Source organism: Danio rerio, chromosome 4 (assembly GCF_052040795.2).
Source record: "Danio rerio strain M-AB ecotype USA chromosome 4, GRCz13ab, whole genome shotgun sequence".
In the NCBI taxonomy this organism is placed as follows: domain Eukaryota; kingdom Metazoa; phylum Chordata; class Actinopteri; order Cypriniformes; family Danionidae; genus Danio; species Danio rerio.
Genome location: NC_141024.2, coordinates 76,185,001 through 76,205,000, shown reverse-complemented (window position 1 = coordinate 76,205,000; position 20,000 = coordinate 76,185,001). Strand labels below are relative to the sequence as shown.

Here is a 20,000-nt window from a genome sequence, read left to right as displayed (position 1 = left end):
CACAGCATTACGGCGCTTTGGGAAACCTGTTGTAGAGTCTGACCAATATATTGGTATTATGGGCTGATATGAGCCTTTAGTCGGTGTATTAATATTACAAGGGCGCCCTCTATTTATGTATGTTTGATGTATAGGAACTCTATTTTTTCATACTTTTATTGCAATGTTTGTTAAGTAGACAAAATCCTACAGTAGTTTGGGTAGATTGGTGGTATCTGGTTTGAATTTAGCCTCTAAAAACATGTTTACACGTGGATTGCTGTAGCGAAGTAATGCATTACGACTATGACGAGGATCCTAATTAAGGAATAATAACTGATGCTCAGTGATATCTGTCGAATATCAGTCACAGATATTGAAACTTAAAATATTAGGCTTTAGTTAGTCATGACAGCTTTATGTTTAGACTATAATATTTATGGTTTACGAATGTAACCGTAAATGCTCCCACAGGATATAGACTGACAGTAATTGTGTTTTAATCTATTACTCTTCCTACATAACAAAAAAAAAAAGATAAATGGTAAAATATGTATTCAGAAGAGCTTTCTAACGATATAGTGTTGTCATGATTAGATTACGAATACAAGCAAAACACTCACGCCAGACTCGCGTCCTTTAGTTAAAGCCAGAACAGTTTAAAGACCACAGAAACAAGTCTTCCAGTCATTTGACCGTATGATGCTGTGTCTGGAAACTCATTCAGCTATAGCCCAATGTTTACTGAAGTCCACCTGAAAATAGGAACATTTATTGTCAGTAAGACACTTTTTTTAATATCTATTATAGGGCTGTATGATTGATCGAATCGCAAGAGCAATTTGAAACATTTCGATCAGTTAATCGCAAGAGGCTGCGATATGAAATATATATATATATATATATATATATATATATATATATATATATATATATATTTAATATTATTTATATATATATATATATATATATATATATATATATATATATAAAATATTAGAAAAAAATATATATATATATATATATTTTTAATATTATATATATATATAATATATATAAAGTATTATATTTTAATATTAATATAATAAATTATATATAAATATAATAAATTATTATATATAATAAATATAATTAAATATAATTAATATAAATAAATATTTAATTAATTATTCATTTAATAATGATTTAATTATAAATAAATATAATTAAATATAATAAATTATTATATATATTTATATATTATTATATATTATAAATTATTTATATGTTATATATATAAAAATATAATAAACATAAAAATACATATATATATATATATATATATATATATATATATATATATATATATATATATATATATATATATTATTATTATTATTGAATTTCCCTCGCCCAGAGCAAATGCGTGACTGTCGTTTGTGTGTGACCATCTTACTAGCCAATTGAGTGAGCACACTTTCATTCTGCCCAATCAGAATCACACAACTAAACTATGCGCAACGCCCACAATAAAAAGAAGACAAATAGGAAAGCGCGAACAAGCGTGATGATGGCGTCTGCCGCTTCAGACGCCACAGACGTTGAACAAAAACTGTCGCAGAATTGTTCCCACGATTTACAGATTATTGATCTGAATCTCGGCTACAAAATTAAATCGCAAATCAAATCGCACAGCCCTAATCTATTATCAGCATCAAGACATGTTGAAATGAGTCTGAATTTACAAAGAAATGTTGATTAAATCATTGCATCAACATCCAAGACCAAGGTGAAATTACAGCAGACACTGGAACAGAAACTCAAGCATCCAGCTGTCTGAAGAGTCGAGAAGATGCCTGATGTTCAGTGTCAGTTTGCAGATTAGTATTGAAGAGTCTTGTGGATTGAAATCACATGATATTCTGCTTCAGGAGCATTTTATTGAGAAACATTAACAACATGATGATAATAAAGAGCTTTTGAACATATCTCTAGTCAAATGTCTGTTCTTGATGATGGATACACGATGCCTGATGGAGAAAAACAAACACAGTGCTGATGTTATATTTCTGTCTAATGCTTGCAAGAACATTACTACAACACTCATAAATACATTAGCATTAATAAATCATGAACCAGATAATGTCTGGGAACTTTAATCATAACATCTGTGTGTGTGATGTATAATGCACAGTTCTACATGTAAGAAGATGGAGGTCAGTAATGTGCTGGATGTGTGTGATGATGGTATGAAGCAGCGGTGTCAAAACTTGAATGAAAAGCAAAACTAAATTTTACTAACGACATTGTGTCAACGGTTGAAATGTAAAATATCTAGATAATTGTTGTAATATATTAGATTTTATTCATCAATAATCTAATTTACATGGTCGACTCTTAATCAGAGGATTGTCTATTATTGGTGTCCATGTAAACGTAGTCGATGTTAGTGCTGTTTTCTGCATGTCGGGGCACTTACTGTCTCTGGAAATCTCAGATTTTCTCTAAAACGTCTTCATTTTTACTCAGAGGATGAACTCAGGTGTTTACACGGGTGTAAAGAGACAACTTGCTATTAATCTTAATAACTTTAACAATACTTTAATAATTAAAAAACATGACAAATCCTCCAGATATAAATGTGACATATGGCAATATATGCAAATCACTTTTATTTAACATATAAAAATAAACATGTACATATATTCACCATAAATATTACAAAACACTGCATAAACAGCAGCTTACACACTCAGCAAAGTTACAATACACTCTTGCTCAACTATGATTATGTACATAGTGAATTCAGTTTCAACTGGAAGTACACCGACATACTAAAATTAAAGTCTCAGCAACTTCAGATTCATGGCAACTTTAAAGTCCGTGTGTGTAACGCCTGTCGGTCCCACTGCACCCAACCTGCTCTGAGCTGGCATCAAACCGACGATTCTTTGTATGGGAGTCGGTTGCTCTAACAAGGAGGCTAAAGACCATGGCCTCTAGCATCTGTCACTAGAGCACCTTCAGAGGACAGAAGTGAGGTTTACCTGCACAGCACTTACTAGCCAGCCTCCATTAGACGTAAACCGAAAGTTTAGATTGCCGTTTCCCCCCCCCCCCCCCCTAAAAAAACCTGATAGCCCCACCCTAAAGCACTGGTGACCACGCCCTAAAGAGTATTAGCCCCGCCCCAAAACACTGATGACCACGCCCTAAAGAATAATAGCCCCGCCCCAAAACACTGATGGCCCCACCCTAAAGAATAATAGCCCCGCCCTAAAGCACTGATGGCCCCATCCTAAGGAATAATAGCCCCGCCCTAAAGCACTGATGGCCCCCCTAAATGATAGCCCTGCCCTAAAGCACTGATGACCACGCCCTAAAGAATAATAGCCCCGCCCTAAAGCACTGATGACCACGCCCTAAAGAATAATAGCCCTGCCCTAAAGCACTGATTGCCCCCCTAAATAATGATAACCCTGCCCTAAAGCACTGATGGCCCCACCCTAAAGAATAATAGCCTGCCCTAAAGCACTGATGGCCCCACCCTAAAGAATAATAGCCCCACCCTTAAGAATAATAGCCCCGCCCTAAAGCACTGATAGGCCCACCCTAAAGAATAATAGCCCCGCCCTAAAACACTGATGGCCCCCCTAAATAATGATAGCCCTGCCCTAAAGCACTGATGGTCCCACTCTAAAGAATAATAGCCCCGCCCTAAAGCACTGATGGCCCCACCCTAAAAAATAATAGCCCTGCCCTAAAGCACTGATGGCCCCACCCTAAAGAATAATAGCCTCGCCCTAAAGCACTGATGGCCCCACCCTAAAGAATAATAGCCTCGCCCTAAAGCACTGATGATCCCACCCTAAAGAATAATAGCCCCGCCCTAAAGCACTGATGGCCCCACCCTAAAGAATAATAGCCCCGCCCTAAATCACTGATGGCACCCCTAAATAATGATAGCCCTGCCCTAAAGCAATGATGGCCCCACCCTAAAGAATAATAGCCCCGCCCTAAATCACTGATGGCACCCCTAAATAATGATAGCCCTGCCCTAAAGCAATGATGGCCCCACCCTAAAGAATAATAGCCCCGCCCTAAATCACTGATGGCACCCCTAAATAATGATAGCCCTGCCCTAAAGCAATGATGGCCCCACCCTTAAGAATAATAGCCCGCCCTAAAGCACTGATGGCCCCACCCTAAAGAATAATAACCCCGCTCTAAAGCACTGATGGCCCCACCCTAAAGAATGATAGTCCCGCCCTAAGGCACTGATGGCCCCACCCTAAAGAATAATAGCCCCGCCCTAAAGCACTGATGGCCCCCCTAAATAATGATAGCCCTCCCCTAAGGCACTGATGGCCCCACCCTAAAGAATAATAGCCCCGCCCTAAAGCACTGATGGCCCCCCTAAATAATGATAGCCCTGCCCTAAAGCACTGATGGCCCCCCTAAATAATGATAGCCCTCCCCTAAGGCACTGATGGCCCCACCCTAAAGAATAATAGCCCCGCCCTAAAGCACTGATGGCCCCCCTATAAATTGATAGCACTGCCCGAAAGCACTGATGGCCCCACCCGAAAGAATAATAGCCCCGCCCTAAAGCACTGATGGCCCCACCCTAAAGAATAATAGCCCCGCCCTAAAGCACTGATGGCCCCCCTAAATAATGATAGCCCTGCCCTAAAGCACTGATGGCCTCACCCTACAGAATGGTAGTCCCACCCCAAAGCACTAACAGCCCCACCCTAAAGAATAATAACCCCGCCCTAAAGCACTGATGGCCCCACCCTAAAGAATGATAGTCCCACCCCAAAGCACTAATAGCCCCACCCTTAAGAATAATAGCCTCGCCCTAAAGCACTGATGGCCCTACCCTAAGGAATAATAGCCCCGCCCTAAAGCACTGATTGCCCCCCTAAATATTGATAGCCCTCCCCTAAGGCACTGATGGCCCCACCATAAAGAATAATAGCCCCGCCCTAAAGCACTGATGGCCCCCCTATAAATTGATAGCCCTGCCCTAAAGCACTGATGGCCCCACCCTAAAGAATGATAGTCCCACCCCAAAGCACTAATAGCCCCACCCTAAAGAATAATAACCCCGCCCTAAAGCACAGATGGCCCCACCCTAAAGAATAGTAGCCCCACCCTAAAGCACTGCTAGCCCCACCCTAAAGGTATTCCATGTGACCAGTTGAAGAACTTGTTTCAAGGAGAAATGGAGGTTTTGGTCTTTGATTACAATTTATGAGGGCAAATTCATTCTTACAAACAATTGAAGTGCACGGATACACCGTTTATAACTAGCACTGCTATATACATATGAAAATAAGAAGAGTACATTCAGATTTGATGGTTTCTGTCTTGTTCTTTCCACACTATGGGTCGTTGTTCCACACTGAAGGTTTTCCCTGCGCTGTGAATCCTCCAGTGTCTTTTCAGGCTGATTTTCTGCCTGAAGCTCAGTCCACACTGTGTGCAGGTGAAGGGGCTCTCTCCCGTGTGGACCCTCATGTGCACTTTAAGGTTCCCCTGCAGGTTGAAGCTCTTCCCGCACTGTTGGCAGGTGAAGGGTTTCTCTCCGGTGTGAACCCTCATGTGCACCTTCAGGCCGCCGTCCTGGTGGAAGCTCTTCCCGCACTGCTGGCAGATGTAGGGCTTCTCTCCGGTGTGGATCCTGATGTGGTTCACAAAGTTCCCCCTCTGCTTGAAGCTCTTCCCACACTGCGGGCAGGTAAAGGGACTCTCTCCGGTGTGGACCCTCATGTGCACTTTGAGCTTTATGCGCAGGTAGAAGCTCTTGCCACACTGAGGGCAGGGGTAGGGTTTCTCTCCGCTGTGGATCCTCAGGTGGACCTTCAGGTTTCCATTCTTATTGAAGCTCTTTCCACACTGAGGACACGTGAACGGCTTCTCTCCAGTGTGAATTCTGAGGTGGTCTTTGAGCTTACCATGGTGAAGGAAGGTCTTTCCGCACTGGGAGCAGGTAAAACGAGCCTTTTCAGGTGGTTTTTCTACACCAGAGTTTTGACCATCCTGATCCTCCTCTTTAATTTCATTCAGATCTTCACACTCATCATTCAGCGAGGTCAGCTCTAAGGTGAGAAACAGAAGCAAATCAACATGTTTAGGAGATTTCACCTTCAGCAGTGCAGAACAGCATTTAAGATTGAAGGAATCTGGAGGAATTTCAGTGCATAACAATGGCGCAAGCCTAAGCTGAACAACCGTGACCTCCGATTTCCTTTAGGGGGCGCTGCATCAAGAATCCTCATTCATCTATAAGCCAGATCAGCACATGGGCTCAGGACTACTGCGGCAAACCTTTATCAAGTACCACAATACAGAGTCACATCCACAAATACCAGCGAAAGCTGCACAGTGCCAAAAAGAAGCCCTATGTTAACAGTGTCCAGAAGTGCCGTCGACTTCTCCTGGCTCAAAGGGATCTTTGATGGAGCATCACACAGTGGAAACGTGTACTGTGCTCAGATGAAGCAGTATCTCAGGTGTTTTTTTAGGGAGAAGTACGCTGTGTGCTCTGGACCAAAGAAGAAAAGGATCATCCAGACCGTTACCAGCAACAAGTCCAAAATCCAGGGTCTATCATGGTATGAGGTTGTGTCAGTGCAATGGCAAAGGTAACTTGCACTTCTGTGATGCTTCATTAATGCTGAAAAGCACACAGTTTGGAGCACAATATGCTGCTGAGGAGGAAGAGGATACAGGTGCTTGACTGGCCTGTCTGCAGTCCTGACCTGTCTCTAATACAGAATCTGTGGCGCATTTTGAATCCCAAATGCAACAGCGTAGACCTCATACTGTTGCTCATCTTAAGACTTGTTTGGGGCAAAATTACACCTGAACACTTCATCACCTGGTGTATTCAGTCCCTAAACATCTTTAAAAAACAATACAAGTCTTGAGGAGCATGTTTAATAAAGATTACCATGTTGTCTGCAACGAAATACAAGTCGAAGTAAATTTAGAAATCACTACTTTCTTTTTATATTTGCGTTCTCCATACTGTCCCAACTTCTGATTTGAGGCTGTATTAAATTTTTTAAATCAAACGTCTTACACAATACTACTGAATATCTGGCAACAAAGTCAAAATCTGTCAACAACAACCCCAAACCCCTCTCACAGGCCATAAGTGTGCAGAATAAATAGTAAAGCATCATTCGCTCTAGTTTAGTCACAAAGTCACTGGATGTTTCTCATCGTGTTCACATTTTCCACTCGAGATGAAACGTTGGAATTTGAGGAAGACGCAATTAATAGTTCATATTTCAAATGACAAAACAAGGTTATTTAGCTTGTTTCAAAGAAATACTCGCTTAATTTTGACTCAATATTTCTGAAAACAAGGCAATATTTTTGCTTTTCTAGAAAACGCATCTTAATTTAATAATTTTTAGACATTTAGACTAAATCTCTAAGAAAAATTGCATTTTCTTGCAGTAATGTGTTGGAAATCGGCCTGTAAAATGTTCATAAATGATCTTTACACTCACCTAAGCCACAAACCTCCTATTTAAAAAACAAGCAAAGTAATTCTGACTTATGTTATATATTAGGAGTTAATTGTTAATAGTTACCAGTTAAATGCTGCATATTTCATTTCGTTTGTTATTTTTGTAGATTTGAATGAAGATCAAATGACTAAGCTGTTCTTTGAGAATGAAAGCCAACCTGTTTGCTGCTCAGCATGTTTGACTGTGAATGTGTCTTCAATCTTCAGGTCTTCACTCTCCTCTTTAATAAAGGCCATCTTTATAATAGTGGAGCTCAGTCGCTTCAGCAGGAGTTTCTCTGTCTGTTTAAGAGGAGAAGAATCAACACAAACAAGAAGAAATCAACACTAAACCTCTGTCTGTGTCTCAATCAGTGGTCTAGTTCCCTTAAAAAACACTTGAAAATAGGAATAATAATAAAAAGATCATAAAAATAACACAGACATTAAATAGTTTACTATATTATTGCTATAATTTGGATTGGGCTTTCAGTAACTTGCTAATTTCTGTAAATATATTTAATGCAGTCATAATTGATCGCATTCAAAATAAACGTTTGTATTTTAGATAATGTATGCGTGTTTGTAAGTGTTTATGATGTATACATTCAAACATACAAACTACACAAACACATACAACTACATTATTTACTTTTGTATTATTTTAAAATATAATTCTTTAGGAATATTTCCGAATAATAAACAAACATATGTGAAAATACACACTTTTAAAAATCCTTAAATTGAGCTTTTTCCATATTTTGTGATTCATATTTTTTCATTTATTTATGTGATCTGGATCTTTTCTAACTACTTATAATATTGAAAAGTTTAATAAAGTGAATTTTTATTGATATTTTTAATAGATTAAAGTGATGTATGTCTAATAAATGTCGATTATAGTGCATCAAACAGGTAATAAACTGCATGTCAGTGCTACTTTCATTGATTTTATGTACTAAATTCTCCATACATATAATTTCTTAAACATTATATTATTTCAAATGATTACAATGTTAATAAATGTCACTTTGTTAAACTGCAGAGTTGAATTTAACACCAAACGTTGACATAGAAGAGATAAAAGTCGTATAAATGCAAATCATGACAGTAAATAAACCGAAAAAATGCAAATAAAATGATTCATTTATTTTATCTCATATATATATGAACTTTTATTTTGGATAACTTGTCTAGAAAACGCTTCTTGCTTTAAGAGTTTTTAGATATCTGGACTAGAAACGAAACTACTCAAAATATAATAATGTATTTACACTCTTTGGAGCAATCGTTTGAGTTATTGAATACATTTAGGACACATTTGACTCAGTTTACTCAGACATCGGCAGTTTCTCCATCATCATGTCTGGGTATCAGACTCACAGTAAACGCCGCTCATTAGCGCTGCTTCAGGAGTCACACTGTCGTATTAAACAGCAGGGAGTTCCCGTCACATCGCCTGTAAAATATATAAGCTGTCGGAAAGTTTATTCGAGTTAAATGCCTTAAAAACACACAACCTTCTTCAGCAGAATGACAGCTGAGACAGGAGCGCGGCGCACACTGATGACGTCAAGCGCCAGAACAAAACAAACGCTCGCGTGCACGCGGAAAACTAGTTGGTTTCGATTTAATTACTTTTTAAAATGAAGCTTACAATATCCATCGTTTGATTATACTCACTATAAGTTTTACATCTATCAATATAAATGTAGATTCAGAGGCATTTTATTCAGTAGACAAACAAAATGTGTATTTGTTAGATACGTTTGAGTTATTGCGAGTCAAACATATATACATAATAGAGTTACTGTTTGTCATATTTTTATTTATTATTTTTTTTTACTATTATTATTATGTATTATTACTATTTTTAAAGGTCACTGTTTAAAATCAGTTTATTATAAACCACATGCCCTGTATATATATCTTAAACGTAACAAACAAACACACATTTTGTTTGTAATTGCATTAAGTACCACTAAATAAAATGTTTCTGATTCTACATTTAGATTGATGAATTTGAAACTTACAGTGAATATAATCAAACGAAGGATATTGTAAGTTTCATTTTACGTTCGTTTAACTTCTTTTAATAGCCACAAAACTACATGTTTATACAATGAAAATTGGTTTGGCAGCACTTTATCATTTATAACATCCACCATAGTGTTTTTGTATGTTGACAATGCAATAAAATATGAGGTACTGACGCTCATGTTCGTGCTTTTATTTTGCCGTGGCGATGTGACGTCATATGAGTGTGCCGTGCGCCTGGTTTGTTGTGAATCTGCAAGGTGAGCGTTATAAAGTGTTTATATCGACACCCGCTATTCTTTCTGTTCTAAACAAACGATGTAGATTAAAATGTCTTTATGTAACTGTACAGGACGATATTTTGTCTGAATTAAATGAACAAATGTACATTATTATTTATATATATTTGGTTATTAGTTGATTATAATCATTCAATATTGGTATTCGGCTCGGTTCTGTCGAGGTCACAGCGTATGTTTAGGAGAGCTCAGTCATTTCCACGAGCTTAAAGAGATTTTCAATAAATACTGTAGTGGTTATGAGCTTGAATTCATCTGTTGTGGTGATTCTGGCAGTTTATAAGCTAACTCTGTAGCTCCACTATAAACAGATGACCCAATACTGTAGTGTTCTCCAAAACTATAGACCATTTCAGTGTGTTGATGATGCACATTTCCTGCTTGTTATTAAACTATTTCATAACTGTAATAATAACACAATGTTTAAACAGCTGCCATAGTGTTATTGGTCAACATGTGGCTCTTTTTGGATTCTCGGAAGCTTCAGAATTTAAGATTGGGAAAAAGCAAATACGCTGAGACCGTTGCTTTTGTTCCTTCAAAATGGTCTATATGGTATAATTACAGGTGTATCAGAAGCGGTGGCTCCTTTTTCTCAAAAAGTGGACGTTTTTGCAGTTATTTACCTTATTTTCTATTCAATTATGAGGTTTAAATCCTATGTTATAGTGATATTTTAAGCACTACTCTTTGCTGGATCAGCTTGTGAAATGATCAACATTTCCTACAGTTTTTGTCAAAATGCTCACCATACTATTTTACTACAAAGTATGTTTACAAATGTGCATCTAAACTGTAAGTTATTACAGCTTTATGAATAATGTTATAAGATAAGCATTTAATACAAACAAATAAAGATATGTGAAACAATGCTTAATTTTAAATACACTTTTTGAATCATCCATCATAAAAAAAAAGCAATCTGTTAAAACTTGTTTTGAATTAAAAACGCAACAGTCTATAGGCAAATAACAAACTCATTCAACTCTTCTCAGTCAGAATTTGGCCTTTTGAACAATTAAAAACGAACCTGTGAGTTATTTTCACAATTTATGATAGCATAGCAGTCAAAAATGAGACAAATGAGCTCACCTAGAGGCCAAATCCTGGACTTTGTTAGTGAGGATGGGTCTTTCGAACCACCTGAACACCCCACCGGCTACGGGCCTGTATTATACTACAATACACCACAGCTTACTGTAGTAAACCTAAAGCACACTACAGTATCTTTTGGCACTTGTCGACTTATATATGTCAACTTTACATACAACTTTACATGTGAGGCAGAATGAAAGTTTCTTTTGTTTAATAACTGCAGTCTCTGTATAACAGCACTGACATCTCAATCATTAAGAGATATTCAAGATGTAAACAGGCCGAATACAAAGAGCAACTAAGAAAAACAAACATGCTCCATTCCAAATAACACTCCTCTTGAAATGTTGAGGAGTAAATGTACAGCTGACGTCAACAGTTTAGCTCTCTTGTGAAATTTCTATCATTTTTACAATATTTTAAAAGATGAATATTTTCCTCAACACATTTTAAACATAACGGTTTTAATAAATAACTAAATACTCCGTAATTAACTCTGTCTTTGTCTTGAAGCCAGTACACAGTATTTGACTGTTTAATAAAGCAGCCTTTATAACATAATAATGCTTCATTCGTTTGCAGCAGTCGGCCTTCCTCTCAGCCAGCGTTTGCAGGACAAGAGCTGTGAGCCTTCACTCATACTGCAGTGTGCTATATACAGGGTGATTCAAAGAGAAAACCACAACTTTAATGATTGGTATTTCATCAAACAAACCTGATGAAAGCCGGGGTAATTAATCAATGTGAAGAGTACTGAGCAAAGTTTGTTTTCAGTACAAAACAAGTTCATAGATGTTCAATATGAGCCCTCCAGATTAGGCGTGGGACCGTTTTCAACTTATACCTCGCTTTGGAATAGTCAAGGTTTTAAAACTGCTAATTATTTCTGCTACTGTTCCTAAGATTTTTCTATTTACATTTTTTATGTGTTGCTTTTAGGACAGCGGTATCTCCAGCAGAAAACTTATTCAAAGACGCTATTTTAAATGGCAAAGAAATCTGTGTTTGAAGCATTATTTATCCGGTCATGTGTATCTGCGGGGTCTGAAAACGTCTCATCCTCTTAAGGCCCAAGCTGTTTTTCTACATGTATTTTTTATTTCGCTTTGCTATTTGGGCTGACTGGAACCTAATTAGAATAAAAACCTAAGTGTCATGTTTTGATATGGCGTACTTTAAGAGAATAATGATGTCCATATATGTGGACTCGTGGTCTGAATTCCCATAAAACACTTTCCTGACTGTTTATACATACTTTTTTGAACATGTTTTGACTATCAGAGAGTAAAAAACAACATTTTTTCTCCGATTTCGGACAGTTAAAATAGTGTTTGGGACATTTGGTATGCTGCAAAACAGTTGCAGGATGACACTGTGTGTCTGTAACAAGATATAAAACATTTAAAGTATTTTCAACAGCCACTTAAGAGCTAACATGTGCTGTCCATGCATGTGGTCACTATTCTCTAGGAAGTTAAATGGCAAAAAAATTAATAATTTTATTTCTTAAAAAGTCTTCCACTGACATATGGTGTTGTAGGCCTTAAACATGTTAAACGGGTCTTCATTTATCATGTAAAGCTATACCCAATTGGGCCAACACCCATCCAATCACTAACAATATATTTCAGGTTTTAAGAAAGATTAATTATTAACTCTGTTTATTTATTAATATGCTTTAATTATTTTCCTTACTATAACATTTGTTTTGAATGTTTTTTTTAAAGTTATAACTTGGCCATTAAAACAGCCGTGTGCAAGTCTGAAGTTTCATTCATTATGCTCTTAAAATGGTCTTAAATTTGACCAAAATATTTTAAATGTTGCCCAAAATAGATTATATTGTGTTCAAAGTGAAAAATAAATGTAGTTTTTACCCAGACATTTAAAGAGAACAGACTTTAAAACAGTAAACCCAATACTGTGATATTTTTATCTAAGGTTATCACACCGTCAGAATCTTATACCGACCCATGCCTACTCCAGACACTCGAGTGACATAACCCAATACTCAAACTCGCTCCACACTCTCTGTAGCATCTTACGCCCCGTTCACACATCTTCAACCCTTCCTATTCACTTTGAACGGGTGACGTCAGGCATTGCCGAACTGCATTGTGGATCCGTCGGCGCCGCTTCAGAGGCGTTGCTTGCTACAGAAGTTGGGACCAGCTCAACTTTTCAAGCGCCGACGGAAGCGTCATCCAATCAGATCGCTGTATGCAAATACACCAGCTAGACCGTGGCCTATTGCTGACTGAATTTCATTGGCTGACGCTTCTATGGCGATCGCTTCAGCCCCAACTTAAGACACGCCTTCAATCAAGCGTGTGAATGGGGCGTCAGGCGTAACAGTTTGGATGGCTGCAGTTATTCCTTCTCTTAGTTCCTCAATGTCGAACTTCAGAGCTTCCTGAAATTGTCAACAGAAAGAGCTCAGCTCTCCTTTTCTCCGATGCAGAGTTCTCGATTTTGAAAGTTGTGGTATTCTCCTTGAATCGCCTTGTATATCAAGAGAGCAGATTGACATTAGTGTAATAGAATCAACCACCGCCAGGGGTTGCAGGTGGACTGCTTTACTTTATACCACCTCTAATTATTCATAATTATTGACATGGATATGTTACAGGTTGAGAGGGGCCTGGATGCAGACCTGGTGACCCTTACCTGAGTCCATGATAAAAGGATTCCTCATTTGTTCCCCCGAGAGAAGCTTGCGTTGTTGACTTGGGCTGCCTGATCGCTCTCCTCCAGCACGATTGTATTTGGTTGTTTAGATTATTTATTTTGCATTTGATCTTGTTTACTTTAATTACTTTAATAAGTTTACTTCTTTTAAATTATTCGATTGGTGGGGTGGACTCTTGATTATGCTGCAGAACAGGCCAACCCTGTTCCTGGAGAGCCACCTTCCTGCAGATTTCAGTTGCTACCCATATCAAACACACCTGAACCAATTAATTAGGACCTGAACACCATGTGATAATTACAGGCAGGTGTGTTTGATATGGGTTGCAACTGAAATCTGCAGGAGGGTGGCTCTCCAGGAACAGGGTCGGCCACCGCTGGTCTAGAGCCGGACAGTTCCTTTCACATTTTCATCTTGGAGTTGATTTGTACTCAAATAACTGTAGCCATCGTCTTAATATGTGACAAAGACAAGATTGGAGGCTGATCATCAATTGTTTTTGTTGTGTGTTCATCTCTTAAATAGGTCACTATTATAAAGATGGCGTTTATTAAACAGGAGAGCGAAGACATCAGGATTGCAGACGTGTTCACACTGAAACAGGAAGATCCTGAGAGGACTGAAGACACATTCAGAGTCAAACATGAGGATCCTGAGCAGCTAACAGGTTAACTTCCATTCTCAAAATCTCAGATCTACTCTAATGAAGGATGTTGTTGGAGAATGTCATATGATGAGCGCCTCGTTACAGTGATTGTACTGCACATGGAGACCAGGGGCGTTGCTAGGGTCGAAGGGGCCCCGCTAAAATACCCCAATTTTCAAAAGGTGATCTACTCCAATCTTAATAATAGGATTATAAATGGTTTTATAATAAATAAAGGGTGTTTGAGTTAACAGTCTTTTTTTTTTTTTTTTTACGTTTATTTATGTGCTTTTTGCTGCAACAAAATACAGGAAAAAAAAGCAATTCAATACACTACAATATAATATAATGCATATAAAATACTATATATATATATATATATATATATATATATATATATATATATATATATATATATATATATATAAAATAATAAATAAATAAATAAACAATCTCTGACAGAACAACCGAACGACAGAACACAGAGGGAGAAATGCACATGAACGCAAAATATAATTTAGCTGGTCAGGTTAATGCATAAATAAAAGCAATTATAAAGTAACATTGTTGTATCACCAAAAAAAAGGCATTATCCTGACTACAGTGTTATTGTCAAATAACAGTTTGGGCACATTATTAAGAATATTATAGATTATGAATTGTGAATATCAGTTAAACTCAGTCTTTAATCACTGTGTTATTGAAAGGGGTTATTGGTTAGCTTGTGTTTCTTCCAATGCATTAAGGTGTTCTAATATCTGTCCCCATGTTTTATCAAACATCCGCAATTTGTCATTATTGATATATCTCAACCTCTCCAATGCATGTTTATGATATCTCTACCCCACATACCAAATTTAGGCAAAGATTCAGTTTTCCACACTCTCGAAATCACCTTTTTGGCAATTACCGTACCAAATAACATGGCTTGTCTTTCATATTTATTAAACATCTCTAAATTACTAAATATCCCAAGAACAGCTATAAGTAGACATGGTTCAGGATGAGTTGACAGTCTTTTAACAATTATTTGTAAAGCTTTGTGACTTGTAACACCAAAAAGGAAAACACAATGATAAATGAACCCACTTCTCTTTGTCAACACCTCTTGAGCCTCCTATCTCCTGATTGGCAGTTTCCGTTTGTTTATTGAACATGTAATTTTCTGCATGTCTTCAAATCTGAATATATGATTTATTTTATAGTGTGAGTTGTTATCCAATGTGATACACAGCTACCAACATGTTCATTTGGACAGAATGATTAATTAAGGGTGTGGTGTCATCAAGATACTGGAATTCCTAAATTCAACACCTTGCAAAATGTTGATATTCATTCATTCATTCATTTTCTTGTCAGCTTAGTCCCTTTATTAATCCGGGGTCACCACAGCGGAATGAACCGCCAACTCATCCAGCAAGTTTTTACGCAGCGGATGCCCTTCCAGCCGCAACCCATCTCTGGGAAATGTTGATATTCAATAGGCTACTATTTTTATATAATAACAATTGTATCAAAAATAATACATAAAATACAGATCTGTATCACCGATTATCAACTGGCGGCCCGCTGAGCCATTCAATCCGGGATTTTAAAATTGTGAAAATCAAAAACAGAATAGCGGTCCACACTATTAAAGCGACTAAAAATAACAACAACAACTTGTCAGAATAACCCCCCTTTATGACTGTATTTATGCTACACTCCGAAATGAGGACAGACTCAAACAGACTATGCTGTGTTAAGCATTTATTGTTTCAAACAGGTTTAAAAAAAAAAAACGTATTCCTCATGCCCTTACTTTTACATTAGTTTTTTCAACAACATGCTTGAAACTAGCAGACTCCTCAGGACTAAAAAAACAATCTGGCTCAACTTAAAATAGCATGGTAAACAAACAGAACAAAACCGGTCACTAATACTGTGCGCACATTCAATGAAACGTTAAGTGGGCTTGAACTCAAATCACAATGCTGAAACGGGCTAGTCACACATTTCTCCTCTGACACCAACGTTTTCACTTTAGGCTCGGCCGCTGTCAGACTTATGCGCAAACAGTCCCCCAAAGATTGCGTTGACAGTCGGTTCCTCTCGTTTGTTTTTAGCAAGTTCATCTTGGAGAATGCAGAGCCTCAAAAGGTGTAGGTTGAACTGATCATGGTGAGCACATACATAGCCAGCGTTTTCAATGGGTCATCAGGACAAGATACCCAAAATGAGCTCAGGCTACTACTGAGAGTCCAAACACTGAATCCATGCGCAGCTCTACAGATCTTGAACCATGCAAGCTAGTGGCAACAGCGGCGAGGAACAAACTTCACCATTTGGCGAAAGTGAAGAATTTGAAGAACCTTGAGAGAAACCAGGCTCAACTATTTCTCCTCTGGCCAAAAGTCTTGTGCAGAGCTGCAGTCTAGGCGCCGGAAGCTGGACCTCAGCGAAGACTCGTCTGTCCCTGGAGCGTCACAGGAATCAGTCACATGGTCTCCACTCCCCCATGACCACCACAGCAGCTGCTCAGGATACGCCCTGGTCCAAGATCATGGATACCCTGGGATCATCTCGTCGCTGGTCAAATCCAATGACATTCCTGGAAATGAAGTCATCAAATCTAGCAGAAAAGTTGTCTTTTTTTATTATGTTTTAGGGGTTTTTCACCCTTTATTGAGATAGGATAGTGGAGGACAGACAGGAAAGTATTAGGACCAGAGAGAGGGGAAGGGTTGGCATAGGACCTCGAGCCGGGAATCGAACTCGGGTCGCCGTGAGCACCATGGTGCTATATGTCGGCGCGCTTAACCACTAGGCTATTGGCACCTATTTGTTGAAGTGCAAATTAGGCATACGGGTGACGCATTTCGGAAGGTCGGCATGATAAATGTGTACTTTTCAGTCCAGTCATCATTGAAGGACCGGTTTTCTACATCAACTTTGCGTTTCTTGGTCTTTGAGAGTGCCATTTTACCTTCGTTAAGAGACCTTTTTTTTGTCATTTCCTCTATAAATAAAGTTGACTTAGCCTAATTGCAACCCAGGCTCATTCTGAAAACGTAGTCCAACGGACGTTTCTGGAGACCGCAACTTATGTAGCCGGAGGTATGTATGGCTGCATTTCACTTTTTAAGCGAACGCTACGGGGCGGTGTGACGCTGTTCCTTTTCGTGCTTACCGGCTGATCGCTTTACTTCCCCGCCGCAACCAGTTTGTCCAGTTAGCTTGTTGTGTACGTTGGCGGACTTGAGACACCGAGAGGAGCTGACCATGACGACGAACCGGTTTAAATCTGGGGAAGAGCAGTTCCAGAAATCAGGCAAGACAAAAACAGAATCCAAAAAGTAAAGTGAACAAGTGAACAACAGGGTGAGAATGTGGTAAAGTCTCAAATCGTGTTGAAAATCAGATGAGGACTTTTCTTTTTCTGGACGGCTTTTGTAAATTGTTGGTTTGGTTTAGGGAAGTAAGTGGGCGGGTGGGTCAATCGGTAAAACTGGTTGGGTTGGGGGAAGGAGGAGGATGGGTCAGCAGGGCCAGTCGTTCAACAGCGGCCTCTGGTGGGTTTAATGCGAGAACAGCATGAACGGCTCTCGCGAGAGACATTCGAGATACGAAAAAGCGCACACATCGATTTCTCGCTGATTCGCGAAAACAATAACTGCAAAAATACGTACCTTCCAGGTCGTATTTCGCGGTCTCCAGAAACGTTTGCGGGATTAGGTTTTCAGAATGAGCCTTGGTTGCCTAATTAAGTCGAGGCAAAATATCTATCACTCCTAGTGGTTGACTGTGGTATAGGTGACGGGAGACTGAATCAAATGCCTTCAGTTTTGTAATGAAACTGAAAAAGTATAAACAGTAACCATAATGATTTTCTTCTTGGGGGTCCGGCCCCCAAGCAGACTGTCTGGTAAAACTCGGGCCCTCTGAGAAATAAAGTTGATCACCCCTGATCTATATGTTAGCAATTGTATTATGTAGCAACATGACTTCATCCCTTCTTTCTGAAATCGCCATCATGGCATGTGCCCCAGTAAATGGAGTCTAGCGACGACCCTGCTCTGGTTTATTCTTGTCTGAAAGTGTTGTTCATCTGCCTGATGTGATTCGTATTTGTCTTTTTTACTTTAGACCTGAAGCCACTCAAAGTGGAAGATGAAGAGGAGGATGAGTTTGATCTCATGACTATAGTCGAGTCTATACGGGCTGAAAGGGCTGCTTCATCAACAAATGCTGAAAGGACTGCCTCATCAGACATCGAGGAAAGGACTGCCTCATCAGACATCGAGGAAAGGACTGCTGCGTCAGCAAATGCTAAAAGGACTGCTTCATCAGTAAATACTAAAAGGACTGCTGCGTCAAAAAGGACTGCTGCGTCAGCAAATGCTGAAAGAGAAGAAATTACAAACATCTTCACCTGCCAGGAGTGTAGAGTAGGCTTCAGTAAAAAAGCAGACTTCGAAACTCACTTGAGAAAGCACGCCAGAACAAGGCGCTACATTTGCTCTCAGTGTGGAAAGGGTTTCAGTCTGATTGGACTCCTCAACAGGCACATGACTGTTCACACCGGAGTGAAACCCTTCACCTGCAAGCAGTGTGGAAAGAGCTACAGCTCAAAGTTCAGCTTTACCAATCACCTGAACACCCACTCCGGAGAAAAGCCTTACAAATGCTCTCACTGCGGGACGAGTTTCAACACCTACGGGTCCCTCTATTCCCACATGAAAACCCACACCCTGAAGTACAAATGCTCTCAGTGCGAAAGGTCTTTCAGTCAGAGAGCAAACCTCGAAATCCACGCGAGAGTTCACACTGGAGTGAAACCCTTCGCCTGCACGGTGTGTGGAGTGAGCTTCACATCTAAATACAGTCAGGAGTCTCACTTGAGCACTCACGCTGAAACACAGCCCTTCATTTGTGCTCAGTGCGGGAGGCGATTCACTAGAGAGAGCTACCTCCGGCGGCACGTGAAGGTTCACGTCGTAGAGAAGACCTTCAAATGTGGTCAGTGCGGAAAGGGTTTCATGGTCAAAAGGAATTATCAGTATCACATGACGATTCACATCAAGGAGAAGTTATTCCCCTGTGAGCAGTGTGGGAAGAGGTTTTCTCATGAACTAAGCCTGAATGCCCACAGGAGACTCCACAGACAGAACTACTTAACCTGTCCGTACTGTGGAAAGGGCTTCAATGACAGAGTCATGCTCAAAGTCCACATGACAATCCACACCGGAGAGAGACTTTACAAGTGCGGCCAGTGTGGGAAGAGTTTCAGACACCGCGCCGGCCTGCACAGACACATGAAGGATCATGCCGGATAAACCTTGTGTTATGCAGATGTAAGAATAAACGTACATAAAGTACGACGGAGACACACTTGCTGAATAAATGACCGGTGAAGAAATGTGTGTGATGGACCAAGCACAGTAAAACATCTGAAGTGTTGTTTGGCCTGTGTATGAATGTAAGTCTATGGGGAGAAAAGTCCAGTGTGACCACAGCTTTACTAGTGCACTAATTCGTCCACACAACCTACTGATTCACCACCTTGGGAGCTAGGTTGCTAATTGAGACTGATCACACCAAACGTGCATTTTGCGTTTGTAGCAGAGGCCAGCTAGTAAGTGCTGTGCCGATAAACCTCACTCCTCTGACCTCTAAAGGTGCTCTAGCGACAGAGGCTGGAAGCCATGGTCTTTAGCCTCTTTGTTAGAGCAACCGACTCCCATGCGGAAGGTCGCTGGTTCGATACCAGCT

The 20,000-nt window shown here is 39.3% G+C and overlaps 4 protein-coding genes across 13 annotated transcripts in view; 3 read left to right on the top strand and 1 right to left on the bottom strand.

Annotated features, from left to right (window-relative positions):
• The window catches only part of LOC137487286 (uncharacterized), an 18,706-nt gene extending 16,760 nt beyond the window's left edge, over positions 1–1,946 (top strand). For all 3 annotated transcript variants that reach the window (XM_087250293.2, XM_088650933.1, XM_088650934.1), the window contains one exon: positions 1–1,946. This exon is cut by the window's left edge and continues 1,957 nt beyond it. The gene's annotated coding sequence lies outside the window, so the exon portion shown is untranslated.
• LOC148682569 (uncharacterized) overlaps positions 1–20,000 on the top strand; it is a 1,090,975-nt gene that overhangs the window by 816,179 nt on the left and 254,796 nt on the right. The gene's annotated exons all lie outside the window — the stretch shown is intronic.
• Positions 5,193–9,048, bottom strand: LOC100007471 (uncharacterized). Of its 2 annotated transcripts, XM_087250548.1 has the most exons (4): positions 8,867–9,048; positions 7,663–7,786; positions 5,859–6,062; positions 5,193–5,775 (listed from the first exon to the last, which is right to left on the bottom strand). In XM_087250548.1, exons 3-4 carry the CDS (start codon positions 5,919–5,921, stop codon positions 5,311–5,313), a joined length of 528 nt encoding a protein of 175 aa, XP_087106674.1. In that variant the 5' UTR covers positions 5,922–6,062; positions 7,663–7,786; positions 8,867–9,048; the 3' UTR covers positions 5,193–5,310. The 2 variants fall into 2 exon arrangements, with proteins under 2 accessions (XP_087106674.1, XP_087106673.1); XM_087250547.1 differs by having other exon boundaries at positions 5,193–6,062.
• LOC100330321 (uncharacterized) overlaps positions 9,707–20,000 on the top strand; it is a 10,856-nt gene continuing 562 nt past the window's right edge. For 2 of the 6 annotated variants that reach the window (XR_015484116.1, XM_087250123.1), the window contains exons 1-4: positions 9,707–9,780; positions 13,544–13,682; positions 14,129–14,270; positions 18,375–20,000. The exon at positions 18,375–20,000 is cut by the window's right edge. Coding sequence is in view for 4 of the 6 variants with exons in the window: in XM_087250123.1 (XP_087106249.1) it covers positions 14,144–14,270; positions 18,375–19,564 (1,317 nt within the window). In the remaining 2 variants the exon portion in view is untranslated. Of the gene's footprint in view, positions 9,781–13,543; positions 13,799–13,967; positions 14,271–18,374 lie in introns of all 6 variants that reach the window. The other 4 variants (XR_015484115.1, XM_087250121.1, XM_087250122.1 and 1 more) reach the window with 3 other exon arrangements.

What these genes read in the sequence shown, in the direction of transcription:
- LOC100007471 (XM_087250547.1), bottom strand. Translation starts at nt 7,741, where the DNA reads ATGGCCTTTATTAAAGAGGAGAGTGAAGACCTGAAGATTGAAGACACA. An exon ending in ACATGCTGAGCAGCAAACAG is followed by an intron (nt 6,063 to 7,662) that starts GTTGGCTTTCAT and finishes TTCTCACCTTAG; the next exon opens with AGCTGACCTCGCTGAATGAT.